The sequence below is a fragment of the Bos indicus x Bos taurus genome, chromosome X, assembly GCF_003369695.1.
Source record: "Bos indicus x Bos taurus breed Angus x Brahman F1 hybrid chromosome X, Bos_hybrid_MaternalHap_v2.0, whole genome shotgun sequence".
NCBI classification, from domain to species: domain Eukaryota; kingdom Metazoa; phylum Chordata; class Mammalia; order Artiodactyla; family Bovidae; genus Bos; species Bos indicus x Bos taurus.
In genome coordinates, this window is record NC_040105.1 from 141,267,889 (window position 1) to 141,295,733 (window position 27,845).

At 39.7% G+C, this 27,845-nt stretch overlaps 2 protein-coding genes across 4 annotated transcripts in view; one reads left to right on the forward strand and one right to left on the reverse strand.

Moving 5' to 3' along the window:
• Positions 1 to 192: 192 nt before the first annotated feature.
• ZBTB33 (zinc finger and BTB domain containing 33) lies at positions 193 to 8,202 on the reverse strand. Of its 2 annotated transcripts, none has more exons than XM_027535213.1 (2): positions 7,672 to 8,202; positions 193 to 5,323 (listed from the first exon to the last, which is right to left on the reverse strand). In XM_027535213.1, the coding sequence occupies exon 2, from the start codon at positions 5,319 to 5,321 to the stop codon at positions 3,324 to 3,326; it is 1,998 nt and encodes a 665-aa protein (XP_027391014.1). In that variant the 5' UTR covers positions 5,322 to 5,323; positions 7,672 to 8,202; the 3' UTR covers positions 193 to 3,323. The 2 variants fall into 2 exon arrangements, with proteins under 2 accessions (XP_027391014.1, XP_027391015.1); XM_027535214.1 differs by lacking the exon at positions 7,672 to 8,202 and adding an exon at positions 7,114 to 7,365.
• A 299-nt stretch (positions 8,203 to 8,501) lies between these two features.
• The window catches only part of LOC113887921 (proline-rich protein 13-like), a 28,855-nt gene continuing 9,511 nt past the window's right edge, over positions 8,502 to 27,845 (forward strand). Inside the window, exons 1-2 of one of the 2 annotated variants that reach the window (XM_027535217.1) lie at positions 8,502 to 8,662; positions 16,280 to 16,905. In XM_027535217.1, the coding sequence (XP_027391018.1) occupies positions 16,359 to 16,775 (417 nt within the window). In that variant the 5' untranslated portion in view covers positions 8,502 to 8,662; positions 16,280 to 16,358 and the 3' untranslated portion in view covers positions 16,776 to 16,905. Of the gene's footprint in view, positions 8,663 to 16,279; positions 16,906 to 27,845 lie in introns of those variants that run through there. The other variant, XM_027535218.1, reaches the window with a different exon arrangement.

Sequence of the window (27,845 nt, forward strand, 5' to 3'; positions counted from 1 at the left end):
TTCTGACTACTATGGTTCAAGATATAATGGGCATGCGATTAACCAACATATAAAACCTAACAGGAAATTCTGTCATACTGTCATCAGAAATATAGTTCCAGTCTCCTGCTACAAAAATTGAAAAACAACAGAATGTAATAGTCTATATAATTAATGAAAGATCATCTTGTAAAAAAAAAAGACACTAAAAAATCAGAATTAAAACATTTTATTTTTGCCATAAGAAACTCTACGAACTAATATCAGGTAACGGTTAATGAAAGGTAGAACTTAAAGTCATGACAGGGAAGACTGTACAAGTATGAACACTACAGCACTGGGTGGAAATGAACAAAAGTTTCATATGATTGACAGAGGTGAGAAAGCCAGTGCTGTTGAATTAGTATTTAATTCTTTAGAGTATGCACGCCTTGACAATACAAAAAACTTTTACCATTTTTACCTTTATCTTTTTGGTACAATGGGAAAAATGCAGCATCGATTCCTCATAGTGGTTGTATGTGGGGGATCATTACCAGCAAAATGATAAAATATATTTTAAAATGAATCTCTCAAGATTGCTATGGCATATAAAAATCTTTGCTTAAACTAAGCACTTTCATTTTCTGTCATCTCTTTGAACAAATTGCTATTTCAAACAGTTCCTATCCAGAATATTTATAGGTAATTTAGCATAGGAGCAAATCTGAAGCCAACTTGAATGAAAAAAAAGAGTTCAATTGCCAGAAAACTAAGTATAAAATAGGAAAACACCATGACAGGTTTTGAATAGCATCTTGCTACAGATTTCCAACCCCATAAACACTGGGAGTGAATGGTTTTAATTCCTAAAGAGTATTCCACATGGATTCTGAACTTTGGATATAGAGACTTCTAAAAAAACTGAAGACCCTGACATACGTTCAAGTAAGAGTCTTCTGGCAAAAATACAATTTAAAGTGAATTTTCCAGTTTTCCTCCTCCCAAAAAACTAGAAGATACCTTCAGTAGGCAAAGTTGAAATTTCAGACTCAGAACTTAGATAGAGCACAGCAGCAGCAAATAATTATATCAAGATAATTCTGAACGGATAGTTTTCCATTATAGAATTCCTAGTTTGTCATAATGGCCTTGTAGAAACCAAGTTTTATTGAAAAAGTCAAAGTGTTTGTTGCTCAGTCGTAACTGACTCTATGCAACCCCATGGACTGTAGCCTGCCAGGCTCCTCTGTCCATGGACTTTCGCAGGCAAGAATACTGAAGTGGGTAGCCATTCCCTTTCCAGAGGATCTTCCTGATTCAGGGATAGAACCCAGGTCTTCTGCACTGCAGGTGGACTCTTTACCATCTGAGCCATCCATGAAGTTAGCAGTTAAGTCTGAAAGGACTGGAAGTATCATTCACACTTGTTGAATTATGTCTAACTGGTGAAACAGCATAAATGAAACAAATTTCCACTGAAAACATTTCAGAGTGTACCCTATAGTCAAAGAGTAATGTTATCAATACATATACACAAAGGAAACAGATATTGCAATTCCAGAGATCAGACTTGTAAGCTGTATGGTAATTTAAAAATTTTCCAAGGATTAGTTTACAAAATGGTCTTAAGGTCTCAACTTACAGAATGGAAAACATAAAAGATGCACATCATTCTAACCCTCGGTAAGCAAAGGACTGTATTAATTTTTCTTTCTCCTTGTATTACTGCAAACACTGATGCCCGATACCCTCAGTTACCATCTCAAGAAATACTGAAATCATTATCTTCAAGTCTAGCTTACTGTCAGAAAGATGATGTATACATGAGAAATTGATTAAAGCTTTAAGTTCAAAGTCAAGAAATAGACTATTTTCAAAAATACATCGTTAAGGAGAAAGAAAATATCTATGTTGAATTAAGAAATACTTAAGCAAGGTTACAAAGGACTAATAACTATGCACAACAATCTTTTTCAGTATCTAATCATATTTTTTTCGTTTGCAAAAATTTACAGAAGTTCAACAAGTCAATCTATTATAAACGCTAGGCTATATATTTGTTCCAACCTGCTTCCCTTTTAGTACTGGCACTTCAATAAGTTTTGACTTTATTTTCTAAGTGTTTAAACATGTGTCATTTTAAAAGGGAGAAAGGTGGTATTCATTGTTCTCAAGATAAATGGGAATCAACAAGCCTATTTAACTTCCTTGTATTGCTTCTGATTGCTATAATACTGCAGCAATTTGCAGATGGAATGGAACTTATTTTAGGAGTAAAAACCTAAAAGGTCTTGCTGAAAGGAAAATACTAGATATCTGATTCAGCTATGTCAAATAAAAACTTCCTATTAGAGATTCTAAGTAATATGAACATTTAAAAATACATGCCAGTGGCCTCCCACCCAAAATATGTAAGAGTCTCATTTATGAAATTTGTCATTTATAAAGATGCATACATAAAGATTAGTTTGGTGGTGTTCAAATTCAAAGTCTGAAAAACTTAATGGGAATATTTTTTAACCATAATGAGCAAAAAGGAAATCTCCATTCACTTCCATTCTCTGTCTCTATCATATAAGAGCACAGAATTTAAAGCAAATATGATAAAAACTTTTAATCTCTTCCTGTCTGCATTACAGAGATTTCTTTTTTGCCCATAGAAACCACACTGCAAAGGTATATATATACAGTAGTCCAGGCACCAGTCTTTTCGAGACTATGGTGATAAAAGTGAAGTTTAATTCTAATTAGCTAAAACTTGTTTATTCTTCAAATGAGAAACTTGTCTGCACGGCTATTTTCATGAGGGGTGGGAGGCAGGAGGCTGCTATCCATTTGGGTTAGCAAAATACACAACCAAGCAGAGACTTACTCTGAAAATTTCCAGGACAACTTTAGAAGTTCTCATTTACTCTTTATGCCATATACAAGACACAACACACATTTATAGTCTCAATAATAAGAAAATTGAGAATTCAGCAGTAAAGTGCTAACATGGAAGGGGAAAGTTGCAAGATATACTAGGGTATGCTAATAACTCCAGTTATTTTCAAAGAACATTCAAACTGATTCAAATTCTATTCAGGAAACTATCTCTCCAAGCTTTTTTTTCCTTTTTGCCTCTTTTAAATGTGCTGAAAGCTAACTATATAAACAGATACTTGGGGGAGGGGGAAGTTCTCAACCTCTATTCAAACTTTCAGAATAATTTGCTTCTAAAAATTATGAACAAATAATCCAACTAGACTACCTTCAAATGACATGGCAGATCAAATGAACCTGTTTTCACCTTTGTTTTACAGGTCTTCTGAAAGCCCTGACCCTTAAATCCAAACCAAAACTTTCTGATATTTCAAAGGAGTTCAATAAGATTCTGGTATTATAAATTCAAACTCAGTACTGCCATCTGTTACATTCTGTTTAAACATGGAATCATTTTCCTGCTGAATAAAAATATCTTCCCAGGTCATGGGCTTGTTCTGAGGAGCAGATGTGGTCCCTACTGGAGGTTCTTTCCCAGCATCAACCTTATATCCAATACCGTCATCCTTCATTACAGGCATAGTGCCTGACCTATCAGAGAGGTATGCATATTGTCTGATCTGTAAAGACCTGCATGGATGTAAACGATAAAGCTTCGAGTCTCCAGAAGGATCTTGACTATGAACGGACTTTATGTGTGAAGACATAAACTGATAGTTGATGAAAGACTTGCCACAGGCCAAACACTGATACCTTCGCTCTCCTGTATGATGAATTTCATGCTTTGTGCGATATTCTGCAAGAGGAAAGACCTTCTCACAGTAACGGCAAGGATACTTCTTCTCCCAAGAATGAATGTTAAAATGTCTCCGCAGGCTTGTCAGGCAGACATATGACCTTTTGCATACAATACAGATATAATAGACCCTTCCATCTACTATTAACTCATAGTGATCATCATGTTTAACTTTCATACGTTTATTTGCCGTCTCACTGCTAGGTGTTTTTGGTATCTCGTTTCCAAGTCTGGCCTCCCCTTCATCAGGGTCATCTTTGACAGGGATAACTATATCATAAGTATCTTCACCAATATTTGCATAAACCTTGCAACCCGTTGACAAGCCTTCAATTTCAGTAGCTGTATCTAAAGTAATAATCTTCTGACCCTCCATTAGATGTTTGGATCCTAAACCTGGATCATTAGTGTTTCTCGTAATTATATCTGAAATTTTTAAAGAATTAGAAACTGGCTCTTGCAGAAGTGTGGGAATCTGCATCTTTTGTATCAACGATCCATCAAAAGTGGTATTTGGGGGGATCTCAGCCTGTGGGACCAAAGACGTATTACTGACAGCAGAATCTGGACTGGAGCTAATAGTGTCATCATCATCATCTATAATTTCCTCCTCCTCCTCTTCATTGGCCTTGTTTCCTGGTAAAACAGCACTGTTTGGTGGCTGTTGATTCTGTACAAGTAAATTGATTGAAGGAGACATATGATTTGGAAGTGAAGAACTGACATTTGGTGGTGTAGTAAGTGGTGTCTGATTTAACAAAATGATGTTGGGAGTCAGATGTGTTGGGGCCGAAGACACCAACAATTTTTCACTTCCCTGTGTCTGGCTCAGAGTTGCCTGATTCACAGAAGTAGGAAGTTTCTGAGTAGGTGTGATGTTTGTTAAAGGGGGAGAGCTATTGCTCACACAAGGTGCATCATCTGAAATAGCAACAGAGCCTGGGTTAGGCTGGACCTCTGCCACTGTGTTGGTACTCGGCAAAGTCTCCTTTGCAGGCAGAATCTCAGAGCAGAAAATGACATCATCGTCGTCATCATCTGAATCAGTAACAATGATCTTTTTTGTCTCATAATCTTCAGCAGACAAGGAAAAAGATTCTGTTATAATTGGCATTATAGTGGCCCCATTTTCTTGGGATTCATCTTTTGATTTTTGTATTTCAGGAGGTGAGTTTTCTGCATTACCATCCTGAGCTGTACCTGAGATGCTTTTAACCTGTGACAACGGGACACCAAGCTCTGCTATAAACTTAACTCCTAATAACTGCCCTGATTTAATTAACTCATCAAGTAAATCTGATCTAACACGAACAATTTTAGAACTATAGATATAATTGAGAATTTCTGCAAAGATCTCTGCTCTTATAAAGCTCAGTTCAACAACTTGCCCAGCAACTGAGAAGAGCTGATGGAAGTAAGTACTTGAAGCTGAAAGAATGTTTCTATGGGCTCGGAATTTTCGGTCTTCCACAATAACAGTAACATCACAGAAGAGTCCATGGCCACGTTGCTCATTCAAGGAGTTCAGCAGACTGCCAGAGTATTGAATGTCTGTAGCAGAAATCAGTTTTCTACTCTCCATCCCTGTAAGAGAAAGGAGAAGGGGAGATGTGTGCATTAGGAAAGAAAAACACAAGTATTTCATTATTTAGAATTTGAGCTACAGCTTCATTAAATAGTTTATTGGCGTTTTAGTGGAAGTTTGGTGTAACTTTTTGGTTTTTATATAAACTGTTCTTACAGATTTTTATATATAACTGTTATTTGGACCACATGTTAAATCTCATGACTTCCCCCTAAGAAGAGACAAGCAAGTTTTAAACTGATCTACAGATTTGAACACTAATCTCTTCCTTTGAATCTTAGATACATGCATCACCACTAAGCAATTTTTAAAGACTAAAGTTAATTTTTTTGTTCCAATTTTGGATTTTCTCAAGAGTTTAGAGTTAATTTTTAACTGTCTGAACACTTTAAGAAAAATCTTCATTGTGAACACATAAAAAGTTATTTCACCTGTAAATGAATGAGGTGTCAGAAAAGCTTGATGTGTACAATACTAAGTCCAAAATAGGTAGTCTTCCTAAACATTTAACTTATCTTTAACAACATATTCAACAGCTACTCCCTGCAGCCACAGACTGAACCAGCATTCAGAAACACTGGTGACTATTACCTCTAAAGTTTTTATGTTCTTATTTTAACAGGGATGCTTCATCTGGTTAAACTATGAAACACCTTTCTTACCCTCTCCTCTTTTCTTCTTCCCCTCACCTGTCTACTCCCCACAGTCTCCAGAGATGGAATGTTAGAACGCCAAATGAAGTCAATAAATACTATTGCGAAAAACAAAACAAGGGAAAAGTTTACCATTTCTTAAAGCTCAACTGCGTGAAAACACAAAACATTTCATTTTGTTGGGAAAGAATTATGAGCACTGATATGAGAATTTTCTTCACACAGAATGATTTAGTGAAAATGAAGATATAAACTTACTGGAACAGACCAGACATCACTCTAGAAAAGGAGGAGAGGGAATGTCAATAAATAGTATTGCTGTGTACCACCCTCTAAACAATTTTCAGCACTTCACAGAAGATATTTCTGGTAACAATTTAAATACATAAAATGATACATGTATATATAATTAAAAATTAGTTGATAAGTACTTTTGGTAAAGAGACACTTCTATTGCTAGTATATATTCTTTCCCTTTAGAATTACCAAAATAGTACAATTGTCACAGTTCTTAAGTTATACACATGTGGAAGGCAGGGCGTCTCAAATGTCTTCTAAATTTTTCAAAATTATAGCTTAAAAACACACACACAAAAAGAAATGTCTAGAAATCAAGGATTTAAAACATCATGTTATAAGGCATTGCTTGTTAACAGTACCAGGGAATTCCAGGTTACCATAAAGGCATTCATCAGAAAGGGTGACCTTTGGACAGCGAGCCAGCTACCAGCGCTTCCGAAATACGGGCATTTCGACACAAGTCACTTTTCAGTGGATAGACAGGTTTTCTGAATACAGTCCCACTATTTTTGTCCTTTGCAAATGGGTTTTCCCAACGGGGCAAGGATTTCAATGTATGCGTCCAGGTGACACCAGGACTTGGTTTCATTTTGTTGTTTCATTTTGTCTTTCCCGTCCAGGTGGACCCAGGATCAGCACAAATCGGTCTGAACCCATCCCAACCCCAGATCCGCGACCTGACCGTGGAAAAGCCATTCTGCACGCCCGTGAGACAAATCCTTGACCGAGGGCAGGTGACGTTGGAAAAGAGAGACGCCACCCGCGAGAGTGAAACAACCTACACGCGGCAGCTGAACCCCATCTCCCTCTGTCCACCCCCTCTTCCCCATTCGCACCCGGCCGGCTGCAACCGAGGTTTTCAACCCGGATTCACGTGGAAAAGCAGTTTCTTGCAAATACAGATGGAAGGCCGGCCAGCACGGTCAGGGCGGGGGTAGTCGGGAGAGGCGGCCGGCCAGGGAAAGTAGAAGGTGGCGAAGCGGAGGGTGGGGTGTTGGGAGGGGATGTGGCCAAGCAGGCGGCATTGTTATGCCCTGGGAAGGGGAGGATGGGCCTGGCCGAAAAGCTCTAAATCAAAGTCGGGGTGAGGAGGGGGAACTGGCGGCGAGGGCCGTGAAAAACGCCGAGTGGTTCTCCGCGGTGGGCTCCCCAAGCTCCGGGCCTACCCCGGGCCCTGACGGCCCCTGACGGCGGAGGAGACCGCGCCGCGGCCCTCCTGGTTCGTCCCCTCCTTCGCTCCCGAGCCCACACAAAGAAAAGGGCCGGAGGAGCGGAGCCTCAGACTCCGCCGCTTCCTGGTTCAAGTGAGGAGAAAGCGAAGGCTGGCGCGGCCCAGAGACGGAGGAAGCCGGCGCGCTCCATCGCCCCCTCACGGGTCGCAGCCGGTTCCTCACCTGCTTCCCGGCGCCGCCGCTTCTCGTCGTCAGCCCGCGCGGAAGGGTAGGAATCCTCCAACAGTCAGAAGCCGGACTCTGCGGCGATTCGGCTCCTTCTTTAAACGTCGCTCCAGTCTTGGTCAACGTCGACGCGGCTACCGCCTCCCGCCGCCACCGCTGCCACAGCTGCCTCACGCCGCCGACAGAGGGCACCGCGCGGGGGCGAGACGCCGAAGACGAAGGAGCCCTCCTCTTCCGAGCGCGGTTCGGCTCTTTCCGGAGAGGCCCGAGCGCTAGGCCGTCCCACTTCGGCGCCCCGCTCCGCCTTCGGCTCCTTCCGCAAGGGGCGGAGGAAGACTGGGAAGCGCCGGGAGCGCTCGGCCCCTTCCGGAGGGCGAAAGGGTGGGAAAAAGGAAAGGGAAGGGGGGTAACGCGGCAATAACGGTTGGGATGCGAGGGCTACTAGTCCCTTTCCTCTACGTTCTGTGTAAGCTTCTAGGGCGTAAAAACTTCGAGAGACTAATAAGGTTTCATTTCTTTTGAAAGTTCGAGACTGCCCTATTTAATAGCTTGTTGTTAGACGATAAACCAATCCTAAAGGAAATCAGTCCTGAATATTCACTGGAAGGACTGATGCCGAAGCTGAAGCTCCAATATTTTGGTCATCTGATGTGAACAACTGACTCATTGGAAAAGACTCTGATGCTGGGAAAGATTGAAGGCAGGAGGAGAACCGGATGAGAGAGGATGAAATGGTTGGATGGCATCACTGACTCGATGGACATGAGTTTGAGTAAACTCTGGGAGTTGGTGATGGACAGGGAGGTCTGGCGTGCTGCGATTCATGGGGTCGCAAAGTGTCAGACACAACTGAGCGACTGAACTGAACTGAAACCACCTTGACATATAATCAGAATGAATATAATAAAACATAATGAATCAAGTCCTGATTCAAGTTGAAGGATAACAAGCACATTCTAACACCTACTTTGAAGAAATCAGTTTTGGGGTAAGTACTGTCTTCTCAACTGAATACTAAATGATGCAATATTGTTAATTCCTTTATTGCAACTATTCTTTTCTGACCACCTGTTTGATCTGTACCAAATCTTATGTTAGACTGTGTGGAATACAAAATGAATAAGCCAAGGTCTCTACCTTTTCAAAGAGCTCAGTAGATAGGTATACAAACATCGACAAAATACAGAACACAGAGAAGGAACTAGCAAACTGAATTAGAGCTGCATCTTGAAAGATAAATTGTAACACTTACATTGTGTGTGCTTATTACTTTTATTTACATAGCATTGCCTGCACAGAGGGCTTTACTGTCCACACATAGTAGGTGTTCAATAATTGTTAAGTGAATGAATACATGAATGAGTTGTGGTAATTTGAAAAACTCCTCTGGTAATCCACTTCTGACTGAGTACTATGATGAATGAAGTGACAGGATGGGTATTTGAAGAGCCAAACATTTCCCTTCAGGCTGGTTATTGATCATATTCAACTAAGGAACCAAAATAGTAGCATTTTCTTCAACAATTAGAGCCATTCGCTATGTTCATTTTCTTTAAAAAAAAAAAAAATATATATATATATACAGGATAATATTGCATCAGTTTCCAAAAATTTGAATCGGCACTTATTTACCATTCAGTTGGAATCCTTCCACTTCCTTCCTACAAAAATCCTGGAGAAAATGTCCATCAGGATATTCCAGAATAAAAACAGATCTACTAACTATATTTAATTTTCTTCAACATAAAAGCAGACAAGGATGTCATCATCTATCGACCTCTAATCTATTCTACATTCTCCTCAATAAAGTCAAGTCACATAGTAAAATATCAAAGTAGTGTAATACAGCTGTATTTTCACATGGAGATAAGAAATCCATATGAAATTCCCTAGGCGTTTCTCCAAAGTTTTGTATTGTGGTAAAAAAAAACCTATGTGGGAATCACTGCATTATTAACATAAACACATTTCATGGAAAATAGAAGTGTGCTGTTGTAAAAGAAACTAAGATAGATTGTAGTGTTTTCCTGGCAACTGAGCACTTAACAAAACTACTTTGAACATTAATGACCATTTTTCTGAGTCATCCTCTCACAAAACTTAGTAGCAAAACATTATTTAGGAAATAGGACAAAGTACATCTTGAAAGTTTAGGATCTATTTATCTTTCAGTAGCTTAGTTGACAAAAACTAAAACAAGATATTTCTTTGAAATATAGATCATAGTAACTGCCACTCTTGATATCAAATAGGTGTTGGTTACCTCTCAGTAAACTGTAAGATGCAATACAATTTCTTTTACATCAGCACCAACAGCACCAAGACCTCCAACCAAATTGCCTTGTCTTTGTCCCTTTCCTGAAAGGGCTTTCAAAGTGTGAAACCCCAGCTGAGGTATGATGAAGGCCTGTTACTTCAAAATGTAGAAAACTGCCCCTTCCCTTCTGTCCATATGGCTCACTCCCTAACTCAGCAAAATATAAGCCAAAATTAAGAAACTGCCTATAACCCACACACCTAAGATCAATTAATCTACAACATAAGAGGCAGGAATATACAATGGAGAAAAGACAGTCTCTTCAACAAGTGGTGCTGGGAAAGCTTGCTAAATGTAAATCAATAAAATTAGAATGCTCCCTCACACCATATACAAAAATCAACTCAAACTGGTTTAAAAACCTAAATGTAAGACATGACACCATAAAAATCCTAGAAAGGAACATATGTCAACATCCTTTGACATAAATCATTGCAATATTTTCTTAGCTCAGCCTCCCAAGGCAAAAGAAATAAAAGTGAAAAGAAACAAAAGGGACCTAATCAAACTTAAAAGCTTATGCGCAGCAAAAGAAACCATCAACAAAACGAAAAGACGACCTATGGAATAGGAGAAAATGTTTTCAAAGGATGCAACTGACAAAGGGTTAATATCCAAAAACAGCTGATACAACTCAATATCGAAACAATTCAATATCCAAAATACAAAAACAGCTCATACAACTCAGTATCCAAATAATTCAATCAAAAACTGGGCAGAACACCTAAATAGACACATACAGATGGCCAACAGACACATAAAAATTATTCACTAATAATTAGAGAAATACAAGTCAAAACCAGTCAGAATAGCTATCATCAAAAAGCCTACATATAATAAATATTGGAGAGGGTGTGGAGAAAAGGGAATCCTCACACACTGTTGCTGGGAACGTAAGTTGATGCAGCCACTATGAAAAACAGTATGGAGGTTCCTGAACAACAAAATTCTGTAAAGCAACTATCCTTCAATTAAAAAGTAGATTAAAAAAAAAACAACCCTTATGCTATCATTTGTGACCAGAAAATCATTGTATAAATAATATGTAAACCTGAGAACTATTGGATCATAACATTACACAGAAGCATTAAAGCACAATTATACCCTAGCAAAAATAAAAACAACTAAAAACAGAACTACCATATGATACAGCAATTCCACTCCTAGGTATATATCTGGAAAAAACACAAACTTTAATTCAGAAAGATACATACACTTTAATGTTCATAGCAGCACTATTTACAAAAGCCAAGACATGGAAACAATCCAAGTGTCCATCAACAGATGATTGACTTAAAGAGATGTGGTACATATATACAATGGAATGTTATTACTCAGCCATAAAAAAGAATGCAATATTGCCATTTGTAGCAACATGGATGGACCTACAGAGTACTTTGCTTAGTGAAGTAAGTCAGAAAGAGAAAGACAAATGCTATATGATGTCATTTATATATGGAATCTAAAAAATAATACAGATGAATCTGTATACAAAACAGAAACAGAATCACAGACACAGAAAACAAACTCATGGTTACCAAAGGGGAGAGGGAGAGAGGGAGGGACAAGTTGGAAGTATAGGATTAACGGATACAAACTATTGTATATAAAAGATACACGACAAAGATTTACTGTATAACACCAGGAACAATATTCAATATCTTATAATATAATGGAAAATAATCTGAAAAAAATAATATATATAACTGAACACTTTGTTGTACACCTGAAACTAACACAATATTGTAAATCAACAATTGTTTAGTTGGTAAGTTGTGTCCGACTCTTTTGCAACCCCATGAACTGTAGCCTGCCAGGCTCCTCTGTCCATGGGGTTCTCCAAGCAAGAATACTGGAGTGGGTTGCCATTTCCTTCTCCAGGGGATCGTCTCCACCCAGGGACTGAACCTGTGTCTCGTGCATTGCAAGTGGATTCTTTATATCTCTGAGCCTCCAGGGAAGCCCTAAATAAACTACACTTCAATTTTAAAAAGAATTTAAGGCCTTCCCTGGTGACTCAGTGGTAAAGGATCCACCTATCCCTGCAGGAGACACGGGTTTGATCCCTGACCCAGAAAGATCATACGTGCCACAGAGCAACTGGGTCCATGTGCCGCAACTACTGAGCCTGTGTTCTAGAGCCCGGGAGCCATACTACTGAAGGCTGAGCACCTTAGAGCCTGTGCTTGGCAACAAGAGAAGCCACCACAATGCATCATGCTGCAACTAGAGGAAGTCCGTGCAGCAACGAAGACCCAGCACAGCCATAAATAAATAGATAAATAAAATCTTTTTAAAGAAAATTGTAAAAGAAAAAAGTTAGCTATAATCAAAGGGAATCTAATAATCCTGAAATGTGAGTTTGATCCCTGGGTTGCAAAGATCCCCTGGAGAAAGAAATGGCAGCCCACTGCAGTATTCTCGCTTGAGAAATACCATAGACAGAGGAGCCTAGCAGGCTACAGTCCATAGGGTCCCAAAAGAGTCAGACACGACTTAACAACTAAACAACAATAATAATCTGGAAAGGACTTTTTTGATAGGAAAAGCAGGTCAGACCAAGAAATTTGAGTGGCCTAAACAGTTACTTTGGAGACAAGATATTTGGAAAGTCACTAATTTTCTGTTTCTCACAAGTTATTTCACCTTTCACTTTATTTTTATCTCCAGGCATAACCTTACTTCAAATAATCTAGTAGCTTTTAAAAAAAAAAAAGTATTTGTTTGCCATAGTTTTTAAAGACAAGAACCTTTATCAACTGGATTTGGAGGTATCAATTGTTTCACAGTCTAGAGAGATTTTTGACTGGCTGATAATGGAGTCAGGTTTTAAAACTGCGTGTTTGTGTTTGTTTGTCTTTGCCTTTTTTGAAGAATTCCATTAAGCCAGCAACTGTCCTCTCCTATGTTAAAACACAGAGAACCTCGTGGGTGCTTAATATGTATTAATTGATGATGATAAAAGAGAAAAAATGACATTTATTCAGTCCTATAGCCCTTCCCCTGAGTTGTACTTAGCTACACAAATTTAGAAAGGTCACTGCATGAGTATAAGAAGAAACCACAGTAAGGTATCATGGAAAAAACAAAGACTTGGGCAGCAGTGAAAGCATTGGGATTCTGGTACTTCCACTTAGCTGTGTGACCCTGAGCCTGATTCTTCATCTGTAAAATAAAGATAATAATACCTCCCCAAAGAGTTGTTTTGAGGATTAAATGAATTAACTACGGATAGTGTCAAACTGCTTACAGTTTCCATTTGTGAGGTCTGCCTTGACCCAACAGATGGTAGACTGATGTGGTTACTTGAATTATGAGTGAATGAGTGTCTAGAACCTTATAAGTGCTAAATATGTTTGCTTTTTCATCACTCTCCCCTTTTCTGCTTTATCCCAACAATTCTCTCTCAATTATCTCTTTAAGTGACTTGCTTGATAACTGCTGATTCTCTTTTTCTTCCTAAAACCTTACAAAGGCAATTGCATAGGGATATATAACCCTTCTACAGGGAAAGAGGAAGTGGACATTGCTGACAATAATACAATCTACTCCCCCAAAAGCAACAGGTAGCCTATTTCAAATATGAAAAAAGTTGAGAGAATGCACTACCCAGGCATCCTTTGTGAAAAACTATTTGGCAATATGAAATCAAATCCGATAAAAAATGAGTCAAAGAATTAAGAATGGACATTTTGCAATGAGCCAATCTACTTAAATGGAGGACTAAGACCAAACAACAAGGTTGATTATGAATATGTGATAGAAGAAACTATTAATATTATATACACCCTGACACAATAAAAATCCACTCATGTGTTCATTAAATTCATATCACTTAGTACCTACTCTGTGCCAGGAAATGCTCTACACACTGTAGATACAATCATCATCAAGATGAAGTCCTAGTGGGATTTCCCTGGCAGTCCAGAGGTTAAGATTCTGCCCTCCCAAGGCAGGGGACATGGGTTTGATCCCTGGTTGGAGAACTAAGATTCTGCATGCCATGTGGCATGTCCACATTAAAAAAAAAAAAAAAAAGGTGAAGTCCTAGTCTTCAGGAAATTTAGATTCTAATGGGAGAGACATGCAATAAACATATTATCTAAATATATAATATAATATCAGATAGCAATGAGTGCTATGAAGAAAAATGACCAGCATAAAGGGAGAGAGAATGATGAGGGTGGTACTGTAAATCTTTTCAGGGACGACCTCCCTGAAAAGATGATGCATGAGCAAAGAACAGAATGAACTAAGGGAAAGAGTCATGCAAATATCTGGGGAAGCATTCTAGGCAGTGGAACATGTCAATGCCCTTCAACCAAAGACCACCAGGAATATACTCATAGCTGACAAGTTGGGTTTATTTTTCTTTGCAGGGAGGAAGAACGAACACTATAGGAAACTAGAGGTGTTTCAGTAAGAGAACGTTAGCAAGAACTTACTATAGTATTTGGATAATTTAGGGCATTGGGCATCTCAATGATCTCATCTGTAGGGAGGACAGACTAGGGCAAGGATAAATCTGTAATGGATAAAGAAGCAGTCACCCATGTTGGTGAAGAGAGGGGGTGTTTGGTGTTTTGTGGGTGGTAGAGCAACCTTTTTTTTTGGTCTGTGCTTCCCTGGTGGCTCAGATGGTAAAGCGTCTGCCTGCAATGCAGGAGACCGGGGTTTGATTCCTGGGTCGGGAAGATCCCCTGGAGAAGGAAATGGCAATCCATTCCAGCACTCTTTCGTGGAAAATCCCATGGATGGAGGAGCCTGGTAGGCTACAGTCCATGCGGTTGCAAAGAGTCGGACACGACTGAGCGACTGAACTGAACTGAACTGCTTAGAAAAAATAATGAAGTGGTTTAGTTTTGTCTCACATTGTCAGTCACTGACATCTAGACTGGTGTTCTGTAAGTTTATGTCCAACAGAAGAACATGGCCTGAGTGCTAGCCGGCTTCCAGGTATCAGGGGATGCTTTCAAACCCACTGTCTCTAACAGCAAGTGAAAAACCTTAGAATATCAGGAATAAACTTTAGAGGTGGTGGGAGAGGAGGTATAATAGTGGCCATTTCCTTATCTTTACTAGAAAATAGTTGATAGTGCATTATTATTGTATGGGACATACTTATGTCTGTGTGCTAAGTCGCTTCATTCGGGTCCTACTCTTTGCTACCCTATGGACTGTAGCTTGCCAGGCTCCTGTGTCCATGGGATTCTCCAAGCAAAAATAATGGGGTGGGTTGCCGTGCCCTCCTCCAGGGGATCTTCCTGACTCGGGGATAGAATCCAAGTCTCTGCATCCACAGGCAAGTTCTTTACCACTAGAACCACCTGGAAAGCCCGGGGCATACTTATACTAAAACTATTCATTGTTTAGTGAACTTCAAATGTAATCAAGCCTACTATATTTTCTTTCCTGCTAAATCTGACAGCACTAAAATAAACACACAGTTGCATAGGAAATACTTTGTGCCTTTTCTTTTCTTCCCACTTAGATTTTTATTTTAAATCAAGATAAACTTAAAAGGAGAAGGCAATGGCACCCCACTCCAGTACTCTTGCCTGGAAAATCCCATGGACGGAGGAGCCTGGTAGGCCACAGTCCATGGGGTCGAGAGGAATCGGACACGACTGAGCAACTTCACTTTCACTTTTCACTTTCATGCATTGGAGAAGGAAATGGCAACCACTCCACTGTTCTTGCCTGGAGAATCCCAGGGACGGGGGAGCCTGGTGGGCTGCCGTCTATGGGGTCGCACAGAGTCGGACACGACTGAAGTGACTTAGCAGCAGCAGACTTAAAAAAATAATGTAACTCGATTTGGGCCATTCCTATATATTCTGTATGTACATATATATGCTCATCTGTGCATATATTGGGCTTCCCAGGCGGCACTAGTGGTAAAGAACCCACTTGCCAATTCAGGAGACATAAGAGACCCAGTTTGCGTCCCTGGGTCAGGAAGATCCCCTGGAGAAAGGAAAGGCAACCCACTCCAGTATTCTTGCCTGGAGAACCCCACGGACAGAGGAGCCCGGCAGGCTACAGTCCATAGGGTTGCAAAGAGGCGGACACGACTGATGGACTTAGCACGCACCTGCATATACTATGTATATGTACACACACACACACACACACACACACACACATGAGAAACAGTAAGCACCCAATAGTATAGAGTATAACGTAACACACAGGCATAGAAAGCACCTGAAACACAAGCAGAACTGGCTGTGTTCGTGATACGGCCACTCTGAAATGTACCTTGTGGTGTGTCATCCTTCCTTTCAGTCATTTCAAGGACAAGGCTAAGGAAGACACAGTCACTGATGCATCTTAGACCTGGCGAGCCTCCTGAGGAACCGGAAGGATGCGCGGAACCGGTTGCAGCGGCGGCTTTTTTATACGGATGTGCACGTCGTTTCACTTTAGCTGGACGCCACATAGGCCTGGGGAAGGGTTTTGCCGACGTACCCGGAAGGTTTCCGCTGTTTCCTCGGCATTGGTAGGGCTTGTGCAGCGGCGGGTTCTGGGGGCCAAAGAGACCAGAGATCTTCCCCGGCTCGTGAGTGTGCCCTCTTTCGTGGCAACAATGGCTCTGGTGTCTGGCTCGCGCAGTCTGGAGTGGAACGCCTCGCAGTTCCTGGAAGAGCCCCGACCCCGCGGAGCCGGCGGTCTCGCCTGCTCTCGGCCCGGGAACCTGAATGGCCTCAGTCGTCAGCTGGGTGTCCTCCTCCGAGGCCCCCCAAACCAGCCCTGCGACCCCGGCTCGCGGTGTCGTTCGTGAGAGCGGCCCTCGGCTCCTCGGGGCGGACCCTCCTCCGCTTTTGCCTCCTAGTCCGCCAAGCGCGGCATCCAGGATCGCGGCTGCCGGAGCAATGAGCCGGGACGATCTCCTGGACAAGGACCAGGAGGAGGTGAGTAAGACGGCCGCACCTTCGCTCTGAGGAGCCCACCTGCCTTCAGAGTCCGCTTCATCTCTCGTCCCGCTTCTGAACGGTCTCAGTTAAGCATTTCTACCTTCCTTGCACCCATCTCCATCTTTTGCTTCTGTCCTTGACAGCTCCTTATTCGCCCGTTTTCTCCCTTAATTCTTACTCATCCTTGGGCGCCTTCATGTGGGCCCCTGACCCCTCCACCCGCTTTCAGCTCTGGTCTGGCAGCAGGCATGGCCAAGGGTCCTAGATCGATTTATAGTGTTTGTCATTTGTGAGCAAGTTTTTATTCTCCACTAGACTGAATTCAGTGTTCTTGCCTGGAGAATCCCAGGGACGGCGAAGCCTGGTGGGCTGCTGTCTATGGGGTCGCACAGAGTCGGACACGACTGATGCGACTTAGCAGCAGCAGCAGGAAAGGGTTGAAATGAAAGAGTTTACACTGGAAAAGAGAAAACTTTCTCCGAAGACACGATTGGGTGAATGTAGGAAAAGTGATGTGTGTAACAGCAGATGAAGCTAAGATTGAGACCACTTTTTTGTGAAGTGATTTCAATCTTAACCTTGAGGAATGAGGGAAGAGTGAGATCAATTTTCCTCTAATGAAAGTGAGTATTGGAGTGGGAAAATAGTTTAAGAAATTGTTCAGTCGCCCAGTCATGTCTGACTCTGTGACTGCATGGACTGCAGCCCTCCAGGCCTGCGTGTCCCTCACCATCTCGGTAAGTTTGCCCAAGTTCATGTCCATTGCATCGGTAATGCCATCTAGCCATCTCAACCTCTGACTCCCTCTTGTCATTCTGTCCTCAATCTTTCCCAGCATCAGGGACTTTTCCAATGAGTCAGCTGTTCGCATCAGATGACCGAAATACTGGAGTTTCAGCTTCAGCATCAGTCCTTCCAATGAGTATTCAGGGTTCATTTCCCTTAAGATTGACTGGTTTGATCCCCTTGCTGTCCAAGGGACTCTCAGGAGTCTTCTTCAGCACCACAGTTCAAAGGCATCAATTCTTTGGCATTCTGCCTTCTTTATAGTCCAGCTCTCACAACTGTACATGACCACTGGGAAAACCATAGCCTTGACTATATGGACATTTGTCGGCAGAGTAACGTCTCTGCTTTTCAATACACTGTCTAGGTTTGTCATAGCTTTCCTGCCAAGAAGTAAGCGTCTTCTGATTTCATGGCTGCAGTCACCATCCACAGTGATTTTAGAGCCCAAGAAGAGGAAATCTGTCACTACTTCCACTTTTTCTCCCTTTATTTGCCATGAAGAAATGGGGCTGGATGCCATGATCTTAGGTTTTTTAATATGTAGTTTTAAGCCGGCTCTTTCACTCTCCTCCGTCACCTCTTTAGTTCCTCTTTGCTTGCTGCCTTTAGAGCTGTATGATCCACATACTTGAGGTTGTAGATGTTTCTCCCGCCTATCTTGATTCCAGCTTGTAACTCATCCAGCCTGGCATTTCTCATAATGTGCTCCATGTATAGATTAAACAGGGTGACAGCAGACAGCCCTGTCATACTCCTTTCTCAGTCTTGAACTAGTTCCATACATGTTCTAACTGTTGCTTCTCGGCCCTCATCCAGTTTTCTCAGGAGACAGGTAAGATGATCTGGTATTCCCATGTCTTTAAGAGCTTTCCACACTTTATTATGGTCCACACAGTCAAAGGCTTTAGCGTAGTTGATGAAACAGAGGTAGATGTTTATCTGAAATTCCCTAGCTTTCTCTATGATCCAGCGAATGTTGTCAATTTGATCTCTGGTTCCTCTTCCTTTTCTAAAGCCAGCTTGGACATCTGGAAGTTCTTGGTTCACATAATGGTGAAACTTAGCATGCAAGATTTTAAGCATGACCTTACTAGCGTGGGAGATGAGTGCAGTTGTCCAATGGTTAGCACATTCTTCAGTACTACTCTTCTTGGGAATTGGGATAAGGATTGACCCATCCCAATTTAAGAAGGAAAAGTTCTAATTATTGCTCTATAAGTATTCATACCTGCTAGGTGCCTTGAATGTGTTAAAAATGAGAAATTTACAAACGTTACAGGCATTGAGGGGCAGATTAACAAGACAACAGCTGGGAGATGTCTCAGTTCAGTTAAGTTCAGTTGCTCAGTCATGTATGACTCTTTGTGACCCCTTGAACTGCAGCATGCCAGGCCTCCCTGTCTATCACCAACTCCCGGAGTCCACCCAAACCCACGTCCGTCGAGTTGGTGATGCCATCCAACCATCTCATCCTCTGTCATCCTCTTCTCTTCCTGTCCTCAATCTTTCCCAGCATCAGGGTCTTTTCACATGAGTCAGCTCTTCGCATCAGGTGGCCAAAGTACTGGAGTTTCAGCTTCATCACAAGTCCTTCCAATGAACACCCAGGACTGATCTTTAGGATGGACTGGTTGGATCTCCTTGCAGTCTAAGGGACTCTTAAGAGTCTTTTCCAACACCACAGTTCAAAAGCATCAATTCTTTGGTGCTCAGCTTTCTTTATAGTCCTACTCCATATATGACTACTGGGAAAACCATAGCTTTGACTAGACGGTCCTTTGTCAGCACAGTTGACCAGAATGATTATCAACACAGAATTAGGAGAGAGAGAATATTGAGCCCAATTCTGTGATCAAAACTTTAAGAATGGAACTATTCAAGAGGGCAGAGTGCCTACTTCACTTGCTCTCTGCATAAGAACTGAGTAACAGTGAGTTCAGGGCTTTCTTCTGCCCCCTTTATGCTAGTCCAAATTACCCTCCTTTCTAGGGCTGTGATTATGGTGGAGGAATAACATGCTGAAAGCAACAGAATGAGAGGAGTAGAGTGTGCTTATTTTGCCTACGTGACAAAAAAGTGCAAATACTTTAAAATAGAGGGAAGAAATAGAGTAAGACAAATTTTGATTTTGGAAAATTCAGAAACTTAAGTTTTGTTTTGTTTTTTAATAGAATTGAAATGGAGTTTTTTTCCCCCAACAATCTAGCTAGACAATGCCCTCGCCCATAAGCTTTACTAGGTATAGATAAATACACTCACCAAAAGGCATCTCTTTCAATTACGAGTTAACTTCATTAATGCCTCTGTGCCTCACTTTCCTCATCTATAAAATGGAAATGTTAACACCATCCTTGTAGATTTTCTTTTTAATTAAATGAAGCAGAGCATGTAGAACACCGAGGACATTTCTTAGTAGATATAAGTAACATACTTATTTTTTTTAATAATATTGAAATCGAGTTTTTTTGCCCCAACAATCTAGATAGACAAACCCCTTTCCCACAAGTTTCCTGCTGCTGCTAAGTCACTTCAGTCATGTCCGACTCTGTGTGACCCCATAGACGGCAGCCCACCAGGCTCCCCCGTCCGTGGGATTCTCCAGGCAAGAACACTAGAGTGGGTTGCCATTTCCTTCTCCAATGCATGAAAGTGAAAAGTGAAAGTGAAGTCGCTCAGTCGTGTCCAACTTTTAGTGACCCCATGGACTGCAGCCCACCAGGCTCCTCCGTCCATGGGATTTTCCAGGCAGGAGTACTGGAGTGGGGTGCCACTGTATAGATAAATACTCTCACAAAACCCCCATCTTTTTCACTTACTTGTAACTTAATGCCTCTGTACCTCAATTTCCTCATCTATAAAATGGGAACATTGATAACACTTTCCTTGTGGATTTTCAATTTAATTAAATGAAGTAGAGCATGTAGAACACTCAGGAAATCACTTAGTAGATCTAAGTAACATACTTAAGTTTTTTTTTTAATAGATAGAAATGAACTCAAGCCCCCCCCAATAATCTAGATAGATGATGCCCTTTCCCCAAAAGTTTACTGTCAATAAATATGCTAACCAAAGAAACTTTCATTTACTAGTGACTTCATTAAGTCTCTGTGCCTCAGTTTCCTCATCTATAAAATGGGAATATTGACAACACCTTCCTTATAGATTTTCTTTTTAATTAAATGAAGCTTAACATATAAAACAGCCACCATTGCTTAGGAGATCTAACTAACATACATAATATTTTTTTTTAAAGAGTGTTAAAATCTTTATTTTTTTCCCCACAGCCTTGTAGATTTTATTTTACCTTACTGATTTTTATTTTTAATTAAATGAAACAGAGCATGTAAAATACCCAGGACATGCTTAGTAAAGTAACATACTTAATTATTTTTAATAGAATTGAAATTGAGTTTTTTCCCCCAAGAATCTAATAGACAGTGCCCTTACCAACAAAGTTTATTAAGTCTAGATAAATATGCTCACCAATACATCATCTTTCACTTACTAATATCTTTCTCAATGCCTCTGTGCCTCAGTTTCCTCATATATAAAATGGGAGTGTTGATAACACCTTACTCGTAGATTTTCTTTTTGATTAAATGAAGAAGAGGGTGCAAAACAACCAGGACATTGCTTAGAAGACCTAAGCAACACATTTAAATTTTTTAAATAGAATTGAAATTGGGTTTTTTTCCCCCAACAATCTAGCCAGACAATGCCCTTTCCCACAAAGTTTACTAAATAGATAAATACGCTCACTCAAAAGCATGTATTTCCCTAACTAGTAATGCCGTTAATGTCTCTGTGTCTCAGTTTCCTCATCTATAAAATGGGAATGTTGATAACACCTTCCTTGTACATTTTATTTGGAATTAAATGAAGCAGAGCATGTAAAACACTGAGGACATGCTTAGTAAAGTAACATACTTAATTTTTTTTAAAATAGAATTGAAATCAAGTTTTTTCCCCCAAACATTCTAGATAGATGATGCCCTTTCCCACAAAGGTTACTAAGTATAGATAAATATGGTTAGCAAAAGCATCTCTTTCACTTACTAGCAACTTCATTAACGTCTCAGTTTCCTGAAGTATAAATGGGAATATTGATAACAATATCCTCATAGATTTTGTTTTCAGTTAAATGAAGCAGACCCTGTAAGACACCGAGGACATTGCTTAGTAGTCTAAGTAACATACTTTTGTTTTTTCTTTTTAATAGAGATAACTGAAATTGATTCCTCCCCCCGCAACATTCTAGATAGACAGTGCACCTTCCACAAAGTTTACTGAGTGTAGATAAATATGCTCTCAAAAAAAAAGGATCTCTTTCACTCACTGCTGCTGCTGCGGCTAAGTTGCTTCAGTCGTGTCGGACTCTGTGCGACCCCATAGACGGCAGCCCACCAGGCTCCCCCGTCCCTGGGATTCTCCAAGCAAGAATACTGGAGTGGGTTGCCATTTCCTTCTCCAATGCATGAAAGTGAAAGTGAAGTCACTCAGTCGTGCCCGACCCTCAGCGACCCCATGGACTACAGCTTTCCAGGCTCGTCCATCCATGGGATTTTCCAGGCAAGAATACTGGAGTGGGATGCCAAATGCCTTCTCTGCTTTCACTCACTAGTAACTTCATTGATGCCTCTGGACCTCAGTTTCCTCATCTATAAAATGGGAATGCTGATAACATATTCCTCGTAGATTTTCTTTTTAATTAAATGAAGAAGAGCATGTAAAATACCCAGGACATTGCTTAGTAGATCTAAGTAACATACTTAATTTTGTTTTTTAATAGAATTGAAATCTAGATTTATTTCCTCACAATCTAGTCAAAGCCCACTCTCATGAATTTTGCAAAGTGTCAATAAATATTTCACCAAAACGCATCTATTTCACTCACTAATAACTTCATTAATGCCTCTAGCCTGTTTCCCCATCTGTAAAATGGGAATGTTGCTAACACCTTCCTTGTAGATTTTATTTTTAATTAAATGAAGCAGAGCATGTAAAACACCCAGGACATTGCTTAGTAGATCTAAGTAACATACTCAATTTTGTTTACATTTTTAATAGATGGAATTGAAAACGAGTATTTTTCCCCAACAATATGGATAGTCTTCTCCCCAAAAGTTTACTAACTATAGATAAATATGCTCACCAAAAAGCATCTCTTTCACTTCCTAGTAACTTTATTAATACCTCTGTGCTTCAGTGTCCTCATGTATAAAATGGGAATGTTAATAACACCTTCCTCATAGATTTTTTAAAGTAAATTAAGCAAAGCATGGAAAACGCCCAGGAGATTTGTAGATCTAAGTAGTATACTTAATTCAATTTTTTTTAAATAGATTGAAAATTGAGTTTTTTTCCTGACAATCTAGACAGACTTTGACCTTTCCACAAACTTTACTAAGTATACATAAAAATCGCTGACCAAAAAGAATCTCTTTCACTTATTATTAACTTTTTAATCCCTCTGTGCCTCAGGTTCCTCATCTATAAAATGGGAATGTTGATAACACATTCCTCATAGATTTTGGTTTTAATTAGATGGAGTTAATCACATAAAACACCAAGGATATTGCATAGTAGATCTAAGTAACATACTTAGATATTTTTTTTTAAGATAGAATTGAAATTGAGTTTTTTGCCAACAATCTAGATAGCCAGTGACCTTTTGTGAAAATTTTACTAAATGTCTATAAATACGTTCACCAAATAACATCTCTTCTACTTACTAGTTAAATCGTTAATGCCCCTTTGCCTCAGTTTCCTCATCTATAAATTGGGAATGTTGATAACACCTTCTGTGTAGTTTTTCTTTTTAATTAAATGCAGGCAAGCAGGTAAAACAAGACGGACTTTGCTTAATTTTGTTTTTTTTCTAATAGATGGAGTTGACATTGAGTTTTTTTCACCAACAATCTAGAGACAGTGCCGTTTCTGCATATTTTACTATGTGTCCATAAATACATTCACCATAAAGACCTCTTTCAGTTACTAGTAACTTCATTAATGCCTCTGTGCCTCAGTTTACTCATCTATAAAATGGGAGTGTTGATAACACCTTCCTCTTTTGATTTTTTTTTAATTAGATGAAGCAGAGCATATGACACATCAAGGATGTTACTTAGTAGATCTAAGAAAAATACTTAATTTCTTTTTTTTGTAAGAGAGAGTTGAAACTGAGTTTTTTCTCCAACAATCTAAATAGACAGTGCCATTTTCCAAAAAGTTTATTGAGTGTAGATAAATACACTCTCAAAGAAATCATCCGTTTCACTTGTTATAACTTCATTACTGCCTCTGTGCCTTAGTTTCCTCATCTGTAAAATGGGAATGCTGATAACATCTTTGTTGTAGATTTTCTTTTTAGTTTAATGAAGCAGAGCATGTAAAACATCCAGGACATTTCTTAGTAGATCTAAGTAGCATAGTTAATTTTTTTAAATAGAATTGAAATAGAGTAATTTTCCCCCCAAAATCTAGATAGACAATGCCCTTTCACACAACGTTTACTAAGTATAGATAAATACACTCACCAAAATAATTTCTTTCAATTACTAGTAAATTTAATAAAGCCTCTGTACCTCAGTTTCCTCATCTATAAAGTGGGAATGTTGATAACACCTTCCTCGTAGATTTTCTTTTTGATTAAATGAAGAAGAACATGTAGCTTAGTAGATCTAAGTAACATACTTAATTTTTTGTTTTAATAGAATTGAAATCGAGTTTTTTCCCCCAACAATCTAGACAAACCTGCCCTTTCATAGTTAAATACGCTCACTAAAAGCAAGCACTCTTGCATTCTCCTGTTTGACCACTTCCAGTTTGCAGACTTTTATGTTTTGGGGCTCCAAAATCACTGCAGATGGTGACTGCAGCCATGAAATTAAAAGACGCTTACTCCTTGGCAGGGAAGTTATGACCAATCTAGACAACATATTAAAAAGCAGAGACATTACTTTGCCAACAAAGGTCCGTCTAGTCAAGGCTATGGTTTTTCCAGTGGTCATGTATGGATGTGAGAGTTGGACTATAAAGAAAGCTGAGTGCTGAAGAATTGATGCTTTTGAACTGTGGTATTGGAGAAGACTCTTGAGAGTCCATGGGGTTGCAAATAGTCGGCCACAACTAAGTGAGTGAACTGAACATACTTCATTTTTGTTAATAGATAGAATTGAAAATGAGTCCCCCCCCCCCAACAATTTGGATAGAGAATACCCTTTCCCACAAAGTTTGCTAAGTATAGATAAATAGGCTCACACACACAAAAAAAATCTCTTCAAATTGTAGTAATTTCATTAATGCCTCTGTGCCTCAGTTTCCTCATCTATAAAATGGGAATGTTGACAATACCCTCCTGGTAGATTTTCTTCTTAAGTAAGTAAAGCAGAGCATGTAAAACACCCAGGACATTGATTAGTAGAACTAAGCAAGATACTAATTTTGCTTTTTTTTAAATAGAGGGTATAGAGGTAAAATTTCCCTGCCAACAGTCTACATAGATAATGCTTTTCCCACAGTGTTTACTTGTATATATGAATTTGCTGACCAAAATGTGTCTCTTTCACTTACTTGTAACTTCATTTGTGCATCTGTGCCTCAGTGTCTGCATATATAAAATGGGAATGTTGATATACACCTTTCTTGTAGTATGTTTCAAACTAAATTAAGCAGAGCATGCAAAACACCCAGGACATTGCTTCATAGATCTAAGTAACATACTTAATTCAGTTTTGTTTTTAATTGACAGGTTGGAAATCAAGTTTTTTTTTTTTCCCCCAACAATGTAGATAGACAATGCCCTTTCCACAAGCTTTACTAAGTATACATAAATTCTCTGACCAAAAAGAATCTCTTTCACTTATGATTACTTTTTTAATCCCTCTGTGCCTCAGTTTTTTAGTCTATAAAATGGGAATGTTGATAACACCTTCCTAGTTGAATTTTTTTAATTAAATGAACCAGAGCATGTAAAACACCTAGGACATTTCTTAGTATATCTAAGTAACATTGAATTTTTTTTAATAGATAGCACTGAAACAGAAAATCCTGTATAAAAATTATCCTTTAATTGAAGAACTAAAAAAACAAAACAAAACCAGGAAACAGAGTTAAGTCAGTGTGCACAGCAAGACTTAAGATGGCAAGGGGCTTAGTGTGTCTGCAGTATAGTAAAGAAGCCAGCTTAGGCTGAAGGGAACGGAGAAATAGTAGGTAAAATCAGAGGGTTAGCTAGGACCTAAGGAAAAAAAAAAGAATTGAAAGCGGGTTATTTCCCCAATCTAGATAGAAAATGCTCTTTCCAAAGAAGTTTTCTAAGTATAGATAAATACGTTCACCAAAAAGCATCTTGTTCACTTGCTATTTACTTCATTAATGCCTCTGTGCCTCATTTTCCTCATCTTTAAAATGGGAATGTTGAAAACTCCTAACTTGTAGATTTTTTTTTTTCATTTAAATAAAGCAGAGCATGTAGAATACCCAGGACATTGTGTCTTAGATCTAACTAAGATACTTAATTTTGTTTTTAAACAGAGAGAATTGAAACCATGATTTATTTTGCTCACAATATAGATAGTCAAAGCCCCTTCCCATGAATTTTACTAAGTATTGATAAATACTTAGTAAATACTTAGGAACCAGAGATCAAATTGCCAACATGCACTGGATCATCGAAAAAGCAAGAGAGTTCCAGAAAAACATCTATTTCTGCTTTATTGACTATGCCAAAGCCTTTGACTGTGTGGATCACAATAAACTGTGGGAAATTCTGAAAGAGATGGGAATACCAGACCACCTGATCTGTCTCTTGAGAAATCTGTATGCAGGTCAGGAAGTAACAGTTAGAACTGGACATGGAATAACAGACTGGTTCCAAATAGGAAAAGGAGTATGTCAAGGCTGTATATTGTCACTGTGCTTATTTAACTTATATGCAGAGTACATCATGAGAAACGCTGGGCTGGAAGAAGCACAAGCTGGAATCAAGATTGCTGGGAGAAATTTCAGTAACCTCAGATATGCAGATGACACCACCCTTATGGCAGAAAGTGAAGAAGAACTAAAGAGCCTCTTTATGAAAGTGAAAGTGGAGAGTGAAAAAGTTGGCTTAAAGCTCAACATTCAGAAAACAAAGATTATGGCATCTGGTCCCATCACTTCATGGCAAATACATGAACAAACAGTGGAAACGGTGGCAGACTTTCTTTTTATGGGCTCCAAAATCACTGCAGATGGTGACTGCAGCCATGAAATTAAAAGACGCTTACTCCTTGGAAGAAAAGTTATGACCAACCTAGACAACATATTAAAAAGCAGAGACATTACTTTTGCCAACAAAGGTCCGTCTAGTCAAGACTATGGTTTTTCCAGTGGTCATGTATGGATGTGAGAGTTGGACTATAAAGAAAGCTGAGCGGCGAAGAATTGATGCTTTTGAACTGTGTTGTTGGAGAAGACTCTTGAGAGTCCCTTGGACTGCAAGGAGATCCAACCAGTCCATCCTAAAGGAGATCAGTCCTGAATGTTCATTGGAAGGACTGATGCTGAAGCTGACACCCCAGTACTTTGGCCACCTGATGCGAAAGGCTGACTCATTTGATAAGACCCTGATGCTGGGAAAAACTGAAGGCAGGAGGAGAAAGGGACGACAGAGGATGAGATGGTTGGAAGGCATCACCGACTCAGTGGACATGAGTTTGAGTAAACTCTGGGAGTTGGTGATGGACAGGGAAGCCTGGCGTGCTTCAGTCCATGGGGTCGCAAAGAGTCAGACAGGACTGAGCCACTGAACTGAACTAAACTGAACTGACTGATAAAAACGCTCACCAAAAAGCATCTCTTTCCCTTAGTAGTAACTTCATTCAGGCCTCTAGCCTCAGTTTCCCCATCTATAAAACAGGAATGTTGACAACACCTTCCTAGTTGATTTTTTTCTTGATTAAATGAAGCAGAGCATGTAAAAACCCAGGACATTGCTTAGTAGAGCTAAATAAATTTTATTTTTTCAAATAGATATGAAAGCAGGTTTATTCCCCCAAATATCTAGATAGAAAATGCCCTTTCCCACAAAGTTTTCTACATATAGACAAATAGGCTCAACAAAAAGTATCTCTTTAACTTGCTATTAACTCATTAATGCCTCTGTG